The 13,101-nt window shown below is 44.9% G+C and overlaps 1 protein-coding gene across 2 annotated transcripts in view; it reads right to left on the bottom strand.

Annotated features, from left to right (window-relative positions):
- The window catches only part of LOC142584836 (glutamate receptor ionotropic, kainate 2-like), a 47,430-nt gene extending 34,571 nt beyond the window's left edge, over nt 1-12,859 (bottom strand). Inside the window, exons 1-3 of one of the 2 annotated variants that reach the window (XM_075695131.1) lie at nt 12,754-12,859; nt 2,414-2,553; nt 278-441 (exon numbers count right to left, since the gene is read on the bottom strand). In XM_075695131.1, the coding sequence (XP_075551246.1) occupies nt 278-441; nt 2,414-2,498 (249 nt within the window). In that variant the 5' untranslated portion in view covers nt 2,499-2,553; nt 12,754-12,859. Of the gene's footprint in view, nt 1-277; nt 442-2,413; nt 2,554-11,038; nt 11,195-12,753 lie in introns of those variants that run through there. The other variant, XM_075695130.1, reaches the window with a different exon arrangement.
- Between the last annotated feature and the right edge of the window lie 242 nt (nt 12,860-13,101).

Genomic DNA, 13,101 nt, shown 5'->3' on the forward strand with positions numbered 1-13,101 from the left:
GTCCTTAACTTATCAAAAGCATTTTTGTTGCCCTAACAAAGTTTCCCCTCAAGTTAGTACCGGTGTAATGCAATGATTATAAAATATTTGTTTGAAGGCTAGCGGTAAGCTGTCTGTCGTGACTTGGCATAGTTTGGTGCATGCACTCCAACTAATTCTGTATTCTGTATTCTGCTTTGTACTTATTCCTCCGTAGTCTGACGTATCAAAGTTGTTTTTTTTTTCATCTTTTTTGTCTTTCCGGTAAGAATAGAAAGTGATCGCGGTCCTAACGTACTTGGAAGGAGTCAAGGCGCTCGGTGTGCTCGACGCGGGCTAGCAGGCGTGAACCAGGGGTGACGAACTGGGCGCCGGGCTCGCCCAAGCCCATGGTGTTGATCCGGTCCACGGCCGAGCTGAAGGCCATTTCGAGCACGTCTTCGCCTGTCTCAAAGATCCCGCCTGTGGTCGAGGTGACAAACATCGAAGGGTAAATTGTCACTTATTTTGCATTAGTGACTCGCTAAATTGTTTAGTTGGTGTTCTCTAAGCAAAAATCAATCATTCAGTCAATCAATATATATATATATATATATATATATATATATATATATATATATATATATATATATATATATATATATATATATATATATATATATATATATATATTGAAACTTTTTTCGGTTTCAAGTTGAACGAGCAAAACTAGGCCTCAATAATAATGAAAAAAGGGAACCAAGGAGAACTAAGCACGTTCAAGTATATTTCTATGCGTATCTGAATAACGTAACCAGGGACGCCAGTGCCGGAGCGTAAGCAAAATCCACCTGCAGCCGAGGTTCTAGCGGCGACTGGGCGAGTGCGGTGCCACAGTATGGTGGCTAGCCACCATAGCCACAGTGCCAGCTCTCCCGCTTCCAGCGAGCCTTACACAAATCTCTTCAGCTGGATGTCCCCCGTCTTTATGCGATGCTCCAGAGCATTATGCATTTCTGTTTGCCAATTTTTCGTCAAAAGAATTCACAACAAAACATAAAATTCGATCGAATCGGCAAAAAATTGGTATATGAATCGGCTACTAAAGCTCTATCGGAACCTTTCCGGCGGCAAGTTAAAATTATTTGCTGAAAATAGAGCAAGCATAAGTTTTCAATATAATACATTCTAAAGACTGCTTATACGCTCAGTAAGGCCGTATCTTTGTCTCAAAACAACAATCGTATTCTGTCCTGCTTGCGTTTCCTTTTCTGAAAATTCTTTCCTGGCTACTTTCCTCTGAAGAATGCTATTCCACGTTAATGACGCGCATGTCGTTCGTGACCTGGAAGTGCCGGGCGTGCAGCGTTAATGAAAGAAAAGACGCGCAAGATAGATGACAATTATTGTCGTGGGATAAAGATAAGCCCCGAAGCGTCTAAATTGTTTTAAAGAAGTGTACAAGTCCGCATATACTCAAGTCACCTAAGTTTTCTATCTCGCTACATTTTTTACACGATATGCAGTGAAATTATTGATAATCGCAAATCGTGAGTGCTTCACGAAATAAAACGCGTCAAGAACGTCCTATGAGGAGGCGTTTCACTACAAACAGCGCGCAAGTCCACTATATTTTATTTTAGCTATATTCCATTCAATATTATATATAATCTAAGAATCCATTCTCGCTCTTGTCATGGCTATGCGGCCATTACGTTCTGCTAGGGTTTCGTATTCGTTCCCATCCTCGCGGCAGGACGAAGGCCCCATCAACGGCGGAATTTCACTTTGGAAAAGCCCTCATAAACCCAAAATAAGCTATCCTGTCCTATACTATACATATGAAGGCATAGTTTGTAGCTTCATGCTATTGTTTAGAAGATTCTGCTCTTTCATGAAAGTTCTCCTACCTTGCGAATTTCTGCAGAATTGCTTTGCTGAAGCTGTTAAACATAACGTTACACGGTTCTATTCCAGTGATATCCCTTCCGCGTGTCGTCAGTGGTCCGATCACACGCGTTATCAGTCTCTGCCCAAGTTATCACCACGATCGGCCACTCGTTAATGATGTTTGGTAGCAATAAATAAAATCGGCAAAACGGAATGCTTACTTCATGCCGACTCTAGATGGTAGCAAAAGCGTATTTCGGGCGACATAAGAAGTAAAATACGTGCCATCTGGCGGAACTATGCTGACGTGGCTAGTGATTTAACGACTCTTTCTTGGAGCTAGTGAAATTCGGTCAATAAATAGGGACAATTAAAACCTAAGGGCACCGGGATACGGACAGACGTCCCTGAATACAGGGTGATGGTTAACCATGCACAATGAGTTCCTGAAGGCACTTCAGGACTTTCCGCAGGAACCTGGACACTGTAATTTATGCTGCACTACGCTGCGTGACAACGATCGTATTAATAAAGGTAGCAAAATTAGGCTTGACGAGGCCCTTACCGATCTTGATGTCAGCCATGGCTGACCGGCTGCTGAGCAGCGGCAGCAGCAGCAGCAGCACCGGGACGAGTTTGTGCTCCCGCATTGTGGCGTCCTGAGCGTTGATCGTCGCTCAGCCGAGCGGGGTCGTCATGGCAAGCCTACGAGTGGGAGACAGGACAGGCTGCCACAATATTATATACGCTTTTTGTAGCTCAGAGTCATATTCGTTTTCCAAGTCGGTTAATATTACCGACTGGTTTGTAATACTAACCGATTAAGTTGGTATTATTCAATATTACTTTACATTTGCCGCTATAAACTCGGTAATACAAACCTATCGAAACATATCACCGACTCGTATATGTAACGAACATGAAAATTTCATTTTTGTTTATATACAACACTGAGACGTGAAAGAGCAGCCTCTCCGTGTACGAGGACCATGATACCACCTCGACAAGTTTATGATAATAGTACCGCCTTCCTTTGATTAAACAACGAGACTAAGATGTCACACCGTGCAATAAGTTGCCCTTCCCTCCCACCTCCACCAAGGCTGGTGCTGTATTTTGCGTTTTCCTGTCATCTTGCAGTATTCGAAACGCGTTTCATGGGTGTTTTTCATCGTATGTGGCGAGAGAATGGTCTAGATCACATTAGTGTCAATATTCTGGAACGTCGAAGGCAAGAATATGACTAAACCACTTCCATACAATTCTGCCGGCATCTGACTGCATATATGGGATAAATATTTTACGTAATCATTTCGTACAGAAATGTAAAGAGGATTGAAAACATTGTGCAATATTATGTACAATGGGCCTGATCAAGAGGATATTATTTTTCTTGGATACAATTTTTCTCGCGAAACATAGCTTCTGGTCTTTACTAACAACCTGCATCATTTGCTTGATTCTGTATTCGCCATAGACTGCATTTTTTAAATTACTTTATATTATTTCACAAAGTTAGACATCGTTTACTACATCTTAAACTCGGCCAGTTAAATCTAGTTCCTTATGTGTTTAGCTGGATTCGAGCTTTCCTTTCTGGCCGTACGTCCTCAGTTTGTTTCTGCTAATATTGCTGATTCCCCAGTCCAGCCAGTGCTATTGGCTGTTCCCCAGGGGTCTGTGTTGGGACCCTTCATTTTCTTAATTTTCAAGTCTGACCTACCCAATAACATTTAATTAGAGGATTGCGTATTCGCGGATGACTGTATTAATGTACCGGAAAATAGCTAACCAAGTCGGCTTACTGCAGACCGATTTAAATAGCATGCTTGTCAGGTGTCAAAGGTGGAACATGGAATGAAACATTTGAAAATGCAAATCAATGCACGTATCTCGCACCTCATTAGCATGTCCACACTATCATCTTGATAATACTTCTCTTGAGTCTGTTGCATATTACCAATATGTCGGTGTTCATATTTGTAGTAACCTATCATGCAACCATCAAATAAGATACATGATCGCCAGAGCTAACCTTTCACTCGGGTACTTTCGAAGAAACTTCTATACGGCACCTGTATCACTTAAAAAGTTTCTCTACACTACTTACATTCGTCCGTCACTTGAATAGGTGTAATATGTCCGGGATCCTAGCGGTACTACACTGATAAACGAACTCGAAAGAGTGCAGAATCGTTCCATTTGCTTTATCTTATTTTATCATGACCGCACAGCCAGTGTTACCATGATGAAGACACTGCTTAACCATCCAGAGCTTACCATTCAATGTAAGATAGCCCGGCTAACTCTTTTTCATATAATTTATTATCACAGCAATCGTCTTCGTGAACAGTTTATTAAATTCCCTCCATATCATGTAGAATTGACCATCCCCAGAAAGTTGATGTTCGTCGTTGTAGAACTGTTACTTATTCAAATGCATTTTTACCTCGGACCACCTCAGCATGGAATAAGCTTCCAGAAACAGCTACAACTATCACGAATAAATGCTGCTTTAAGCGATTTATTTATTAACATCCTTAACATTGCCTAAATATTTGTACTGTATTTGTTTTTTTAACAACAATATTCAATTGTTGGAAAGTACAGCAAAAAAAGCAAGTGTTGGATTGACAAAAGACTGTATCCCGTATATACAGCAACAGAAACATTGGATTAATGATTGAGCATAAATAATAGGTATACATAACAATATCTAAGGGTGAAAATACATAGGTGAAATGTCTACATAAAGTTGTAAGCAAAGGTCTGGTGTCTGCATATCTTGCGAAAAAAACTATTTTTCTCGGCCTAAGCATGGAGCTGGAAATAAAGTTGTAGTGCCCACTTGTGCTTGTTTGACCAATGCAATGCACTGACGGATAACCACGTTGCGTGGCTGTGCCTTCATATAGAAGAAGAAGAAACTTTATTAAAGAATAGTCCGGCAGTTCTTGCTGCGGTGGCCTCAGGTGACGGCTCGAAGTCCTTGGACTCGAGCGGCATCTTCGGCTTGCCGAACGGCCCAGAGCTGGTTTGCCAGCTCTGAACTTTTGATAGCCGCCTCCCAGCGGCATATAAATTAATTTTACCATGGTCTTCGAATGCCAGGGTATGTACACAAACGCTGGCTCCCAAGGGGCCAGCGTTTGTTGAGCCGCGAGCGTCGGCTTCCCTCGCGTGCTTTCCCGAGCAAATACAGCATAGATCGCGCGGCGACGGTGTTATCGCCCTTGGACTTTATACGGAACATCACGGCGACGGCGACGGCAAAAATTCGCTTGCAGTGTCAGCGTAATTGATATCGCAATAAAAAATATACTGATACAAGTCACTTCAACTGCACCGATGAAGCACTAGCGTCATGTTAGGTGCCAGGTGCCATGAATTGAAACCCACAATACTTTACCGCTTCGATTTCCCTATCGATTCTTTTGACCGTGTCGGAGGCGGCGCGAAGAAGTAGCCGATGTCGGAGCTCCAAAAGATGACTCTCTAGCAGCTAGCGACTTGCGTGGAGATAGCGCAAGCGTGGGTCACTCGCGTTGTTGGCGTAGAAGTGATTCTCGAGCTGAAGAAAAAAAGATGGTAGAGCAGCTCATGAAAAACTTCGGTAGGCCATGCATACGCTTTTGTAAGACTCTACTGCTGTTGCTTGCGGTGAAATCTCGAATGTCAATAGCATTAGGGTTGCGGTGATCGCTCAATGCATTGCGAAGGTTGTGCCTGTGGAGTCTCCATGCCTGCGAGAGTGAAATTTGCGCCTAGTGGAGCCGGTTGGAGAACCTCTGTATCGGTGATGAGTGAGTTGCTCAGTGGCTATGGTGTTGGGCTGCTGAGCACGAGGTCGCGGGATCGAATCCCGGCCACGGCGGCCGCATTTCGACGGGGGCGAAATGCGAAAACACCCGTGTACTTAGATTTAGGTGCACGTTAAAGAACCCCAGGTGGTCGAAATTTCCGGAGTCCCTCACTACAGCGTGCCTCATAATCAGAAAGTGGTTTTGGCACGTAAAGCCCCATAATTTAATTTTTTTTTGTTTGATGAGTGAGGTGCCCCCAAACGAAAAGCGGACAGCTTGCGGTAACGCCCAAGGCAGGAGAGCGACGGGCCGTAGAGTAGCTGAAAGCGCTCGCGTTTGGCCCCGTGAATTCCTCGGAAAGAGTCGTCACGCAGCTGCGTTTGAGCTAGGATTGAGGCTAACGGACCGAGAAGAAGTTTGATGCATGGGACCGGAACGTGCTGACGATCGGCAGAGGTGGACACAGGCGATGAATGGCGCCGATGAATGACGCGACGGTTAAAATGGCGAGAGCTGTTGTGACTGAACGCTCTAGGTGGCGTAGTGGGCAAGGAGGTTTGCCGCGAGTCCTCGCAGAAGTCGGGGCCGGTGAATGGCAGCCGTAGCCTGGAATCTTGTCAATATGGAAGTGGCTGTCCAGCTGGATGAACCAGACATCCGGCATGCCTATGTAGAATTCCCTGACTCCCTACAACCGCGGGACGCCTGCCGGACCGCGTGAGGCCACGTCACTCGCGCCTTGGTAGAGTCTGTGCGTTGACACTGGCATGGTTGGGCTCGGTAGTCCGGTTCACCAATTTGTGGGGTAGCCGCCATAGTAACGGTTTATTTAGGCCGACCAGCCATGGTGCAGCGTGATCTCGGGAGCGGCAGATGCCGCGGCCGCTGAGGTCGCTGTTGCCTATCCCGTGTGTGGCTCCTACCCACGATGGGGGATTGGCCAAGAAATGGGTCGAGCGCGCTGCGTGCACGTCAGCCGTCTTCTTCTTCACCGGCTGTGGAGGCGATAGTCAAGCCGCCACAGCCTAAAGGAAAACCTACCTGTACAATAGGCTTTACCCTGAATTGGCGTTCATTGTACTGCACTTACACTTGTCCTGTGATAGTGCGCGGTGGCTGTGACGGGCTGTGATCGTGTGTCAGTGTTCCCCATTTCTTTCTCCCTGTGCTTTCTTCCTCTGCTTTCTTCCTCTGCTTCTACCATCCGTTCTTCCTTTACCTACTGTAAGGTAGAAAACCGGATTTTCCCCTCTGTTAACCTTCTTTACTTCCTCGTTTGTCTCTCTGCCATCGCGTCATTAGCATGGGTAAAAATAAAAAAACCGCAAAGCTTCGCTTTGACAGCCGCTTGTGTTCCCATATAGTCAGGCGCCACACTCACACCATTTTCACATTTATTTACAACAGCTCCAAACGGAACCAACAACACGGTGTAGAGAGATTGCAAAATACAAAATAGGAATAAGTCAGTGATTATACAAAAAATTCACCATATTTTAGGCACATTAAGGAAACAATTACATATATAAGCCTCGGAAACAAATCTATGCCGTACTTTTTCCGTGCATTAATTGGTAAATAATTTAAATTAGACATAGCTGAAAGGCAATGTTTGCTTACTGTTCAACGACAATTAAAACTGCGAGTCAGTGCAAATGCGCAAACTTCATTTCAAGCTGTGTTACCATGTTGTAATGTTTAGTGAGCATTGAGTGCATTTCGGGACTAAGATCAAGGTATTGAAAATGAATGAAACATCAGTCAATTTTTACATGTGAGGCACGTAACCAGGAAGCAAATTCGAACAGGAACAGTTAACATATACGAGCAATCACTCAAACATTGAATGCTAAGGTAATAATTCAACGGGAGTGTATTCATCCACACCTACAGCCACATGACGGCTGTATGTGACGTTCATTAGTGAATTTGCTCATTAGTGAAGTTGCTCATTCAGCTTACATCCACTGAACTATATACTTCAAGAAATCGGCTTCCAAAACATGAGAAACTAAAGAATAAGCAAAAGAAAAAGTAAAAAGAACGCTCTTGGAAAGCAGGTGCTGGGCATGACGCTTTGTCAATGCTTCTCTTCGAGTACAACAGTGTTCTTCGACAATTGTAGTTCGTTCGGAAGAGTTGAACATAGTTTAACAGAATGATCAGGCTACACAGAGGAGGTTAGTTGTCATCATCGTCAAATTAACTCAGTTTGCCAAGGACCTCAAGAGCTGGGTAGATGAGTAAATATCTCGTGATTTCAATTTCAAATTCAATTTTAATTTCAAAAACAGCAAAGCTCAGATTTTCGTTCTTTTTTTTTCATTGATTCATGACACAGGCTTTCTCTGGTAGGCTTTTTAACACCTTCATTCGAAGTGTCTGTTGTCATGAACGTTTCGTGAAGCAACATCGCGCTCAACAGCAGAAAGCCTTTTTACACGCCATGATCACCTTCTCTCTCTCTCTCTCTCTCTCTCTCTCTCTCTCTCTCTCTCTCTCTCTCTCTCTCTCTCTCTCTCTCTCTCTCTCTCTCTCTCGCTCTCGCTCTCGCTCTCTCTCGAAGCTTATTTTTTACTCCCGTACCCACCTTCCCGCTTCTGCTAAGACATTTCTGTCCTTGACCGCTTTCCCTAAAGGTAAGAAAGGTGAAGGTGATTGCGGCATTTTCCCCCTCTCCCCCCCCCCCCCACGCACACACAGACACACGGGGACAGATTAAAAAATCCTGACTTCTCGCTATTCCTCATGTTATTAGCGACATTAAGAAAATGGCGACTTCGAGATAGCTGCAGTAGAAAAATCCCGTTCGACCTCGAATAGTTGTTACGACGAAGCTGTGTAACCGGCCAACCATAAACATCGCAGCAATCGTAGAATCAACGCGTAGCGTACATTCTAAAGTTGTTCTTGCATCAATGGCTTCGTTAGAAGCTGGCGCCCGTCCTGTGATTCTTATACGCGTGCAGTTTGTTTTTATTTGCTACTCCCAGGTTTGAGCCACGAACTAAGAAGCTCAGCAGCACGTTTCAAGCAAAAGCAGGCATGTGCCTCATTGCGCCTGACAAGACACCACGAGCTCTAGCTGTGCTACTAAACAACACAACTTGCCTTCGACGCGCATTTTGGAGAATGTACGGGCAGAAACTTTTCGCACTTAGCCGCTGTTAATGCGCCACCTATCACTGAACTCACGAAGCCGCTACATCAAAGGACACACCGAAAACGACCGCGATGCAAATGAAACAGTATCATTTCTCTATTTTCATAGTATGCTATACGCGAAAAATAGCGACACAGGCGCTCTGTGTTTCTTAATTCGTACGCACCATCCCATACAGCATCCAAAAAATACACAAGTGCAAATTTTACGGCATCTTTTTACATGCTATGCACATACAAAAACGAGAACAGCTAAGCCTGGAATAATAATGTAAACTTCTTTCATAATTTATACTCCGCGCTACGAAGCATAATTTAAAGGTCGCTTATACCACCGCATTATTTCTTTTCGTAAATGCTTCCATAATTTCCACTGCCATGAAGTCGCAAATTCATTCGCGTATTCTTTATAGTGTATATATAGCCTGCTGCTCACAAGGGCATGCGTCACTGTGCGCAGGTAAATGCACCTTTGGACCTGTGTCGCTTTCTTTGACATGTAGTATCTTCTCGCGCAATGGCAAAAAAAAATTTTTCTTTGTTTTGCGTGCCAAAAACCAGCATATGATATGTAGTGGCAAATTCCTGATTATACTTGAACCCCTGAGTTTCTTTAACGGGCACACAAAGTGCGTACTGCACAAGTGTTTCCTGTTTTTCTCCCCCCATTGGAATGCAACTGCCGTGGCCGGGCTTCGAAACCGCGACGTCGTACTCGACAACACAAACATATACATCCACGGCGCCACCATGTTGGGTGATGTTAATTTATGCGTCATTTCATAGTGATCTACGATTAAGGTAGCTTTCGAAGTCACGCGATTGAATCCCTGCCATGGCGGCCACATTTAGATTGGGGCGAAATGCGAAAACACCCGTGTGCTTAGATTTAGGTGCACGTTAAAGAACTCCAGGTGGTTCAAATTTCCGGAGTGCGCCAGTACGGCGTGCCTCATAATCAGATCGTGGTTTCTGCACGGAAAACCCCCTAATTTTTTTAGGTAGCTTTCTTTTTCTTTTACACCTGATAAGTTCTTGCGCCATAACAATTTTGGTAGGTATAGGTAATGTGCGTCACGCTTACTTTGCCTATTTTGAATGATCGTCATGGACAAGCGAAAAGAGATAAGGAGACAAGATGTTTAGTAGAGAGCGCACAGAATGCATAAAGCTGTGAGATATAAATTTTCAGTGACACTGGACAGTGCCAGTTGGCGCAATAAAATATCATAGAGGGTGCAATTGTGTAGGCCGGCCCAAGACATAGTTGGCATAGAGAATCGACGCGGAGCTGGGGCTTGCTTCCCCGTACAGGAATTCCTTATTGAGTCCACCCGATTGCCCAGTTCAATTTTGCCTCCCTTTTGTTTTCTTGCTTTCTTTTTTGTACTTTTCAACTGATGATTACTCATTTTACTGTTCTCATTTTTACTCGCCGTGATGTATTAGGGGAAATGGCGTTTTGCTACCAAGCACCAGGGTGCGGGATCAAAACCTGGCCGCGGCGGCTTCATTTCAATGGTGGCGAAATGAGAAAAAAAGAAAGAAAAGAGAAAAAAAAACACGCGCGTACAGTGCACTGGCGCACGTCACCGAATCCCAGGTGGTCAAACTTGGTTTTTCCGCATTATTTACTATGATTTGCCCTGAAAATTTATTTCCGATAATAACTTGGAATAGTGAATCCACTTCTTGGCCAGTCTCCCGCGGGGTGTGTATGTGAGCCATATATGTTTGCTGGAAAACAACAACAATTGCAACCACAGAGTTTCCTTCGTTATTTTTTTCTTGAGTTTACTTGGAACTCCGGGATAGCCCAATCTAATGAGGCCTACCTTCCAATTTTGTACATTTAAAGAGAAAAATAAAGGTAAACAGGATTCCGAGAACTCCAAAGTGGAAACAAAGTCCATGCAGAAGCAATAGGAGAAGCGAAGCGAGCAAAAACAACGTCGAAGTACCAACTTCCTGGCCGATAACGCACGTTGGACATGCGTCACCTGTGGAGCGGTAACAACAGCAACGTCTACAAGCTAAACTGCTTATCGCAGCGAATAATTTAAGGCTGCGAAGGCTTTACGAGCTTGTCGGTTCTCTCTCTCTGTCTCTCTCTCTCTCTCTTCACACCTTAGAACAATAAGTACAACTTCAGCGTCGCCTGACTTGTCGCTTACATTATATGAGAGAAGCACTTGCCGAGCCGCTGTGGCGCGAACAGCACTCACCGTTTGGGAGCAAGTTACTCAGCCACTCGCGACTACAGAGGAGCTGCAGGGTTGCGTAACACTGTTCCGGCGCAGCTTTCTTTCGCGGGACCCCGTCGCTCTGGGTTTGTCGTGAATAGCAGATGTTCGGACTGTCAAAAGAGGCGTTCGCATAGCAGAGACATCGGACGATGAGCGGGATCTCTGAGACAAAGGCGCTTTGTGCAGCGACCAGATGCGACGGAAGACGCACGCAATGCGGATCTATAGCACCACTGGACGTCTGCCCGTTCTTTTCTTTTTTTTTTTCGAGATTACAATGTAAATGGCAATACCACAACGTAGAAAGGTTCGCAGTTTCTTCCAAAGTACAAAGAGAAGCAAGTGATTTCGGGTGTTTTGTCGCTCAGTAAACCGAGTCGAAAAAGCAACAATACTTAAATCAAACACCATGCTGAAACTCCGATCTGTCCCTAATTTTGTATTATATGAGAATAGGTTTATCACTTCATGAAGGAAACTCATGTGGTCCAGTTTTTTGACGAGATAAGTTTCACAAGAACAATACAACTTCATAGCATCTATCTATCTATCTATCTATCTATCTATCTATCTATCTATCTATCTATCTATCTATCTATCTATCTATCTATCTATCTATCTATCTATCTATGCAGCTAAGGTTATGCGTCCAATTAATTAACGTTCTATTATTCTACGCCGCGAACAGTGGTATTTGGCGTCATCAAACAATTACGTGTACACGTAGTAAACGTAGACAATCCTTGATTACGTGGAGTTAAAAGTTCAAGTCAAACTAGCGACCCTTTAGAGGCAGCTGCATGGCGCCCTGAAATTAGTATAGCTTACGAACCGTTCATTCAAAAAATACTGTCCAAGAAAGGTTCGTAGTGAAAGCCGTAAGGGAGGTTGTCGCATATTCGAGAACATTGCGATATGGTGCACTTTATTTACCATGGTTTTTTATCCAATCCCCACATTAATATTTCAGAACAGCAGATATAGTGTCCTGGACATCTTCATGGCGTAGGCATGCAGATACTATCATATTTATGCTTCATATATATATATATATTGCTCTTGTTAAAGCCTTCATTAGCTTCTTTCATTTATCATTGAGTGCGTTACAAGAGGCAGTATTGTTTTTAACTAGCCATTAATTACCCGCAGTAGGACTCTCAAGCTCGAAGACTCTGACGAACCTCCGATCTAAAAACGTTTCGAATGGCTCCGTAGCTTGAAAGTTACAAAGAATAACTGCATTGCCTAAATTCATGTGCGCTGCCTGCAAAGGCGTGTTTCCAGGCGGAGACGGGAAGCTGAGGATTCATAAAATCAAGGTATTCTTAAAACGTTCCTCCAAGTACTCGGTATCAGTGATAGTTAATGTTTCTCTCACGTCCCGAACGTACAGTGGATACAGCGACGCACACTACAGCAAACGGCCTTATCTAAGAATACCTGCATTCACAGAGAAAAGGGACAAAACGTTTTCACAAAGAAACGCGTGTGCGCGACACAACTCACTGCAAGCAGACGGAGACGAAAGAAGCACTTGATAGAAGTACGCACAGCGCCGTCGGCTTTGGGATGTCGTCGGCGCGCACTGCGCCGCATAAACGCCTTGACGAGCTTTCGTTTCGGGCGAGTGTCGGAACACCTCAGTGCACTTCCAAGCTGCGCCCCTGCGCAGGTTGGACGGCGTGAAGACTTACCTGCCGGGTGGTGCGTCCCAGTCCCTGGGGGAATTCACCGCCGGAGCACGGGGAGACTACGCTGGGGCGCCGACGCAGCCCGCCGCCGATCCAAGATGGCGCGGCATCGATCGGTGCCGCAGCATCCCGTCTCCCATCGCTCCTTTCTCCCTCCCCCCAGCACTCCCTGACCCGCCGCGGCCGCCGCCGGGGAAGGAAAGGGTTCGGAGGTCGAAACCTTGATAGACTTTGCACGCGTCGCGTCTTCGCCCGCGAGCCGCGGGAAGAGTGCGGTGGCCAGTGTGCTGTTGTGGTGGTTTCACGCCGGTTTCGGGTGCGAGGCTACGCAATGCATGGCACCAAAACATG

The sequence above is a fragment of the Dermacentor variabilis genome, chromosome 6 (assembly GCF_050947875.1).
Source record: "Dermacentor variabilis isolate Ectoservices chromosome 6, ASM5094787v1, whole genome shotgun sequence".
Classification (NCBI taxonomy): Eukaryota; Metazoa; Arthropoda; class Arachnida; order Ixodida; family Ixodidae; genus Dermacentor; species Dermacentor variabilis.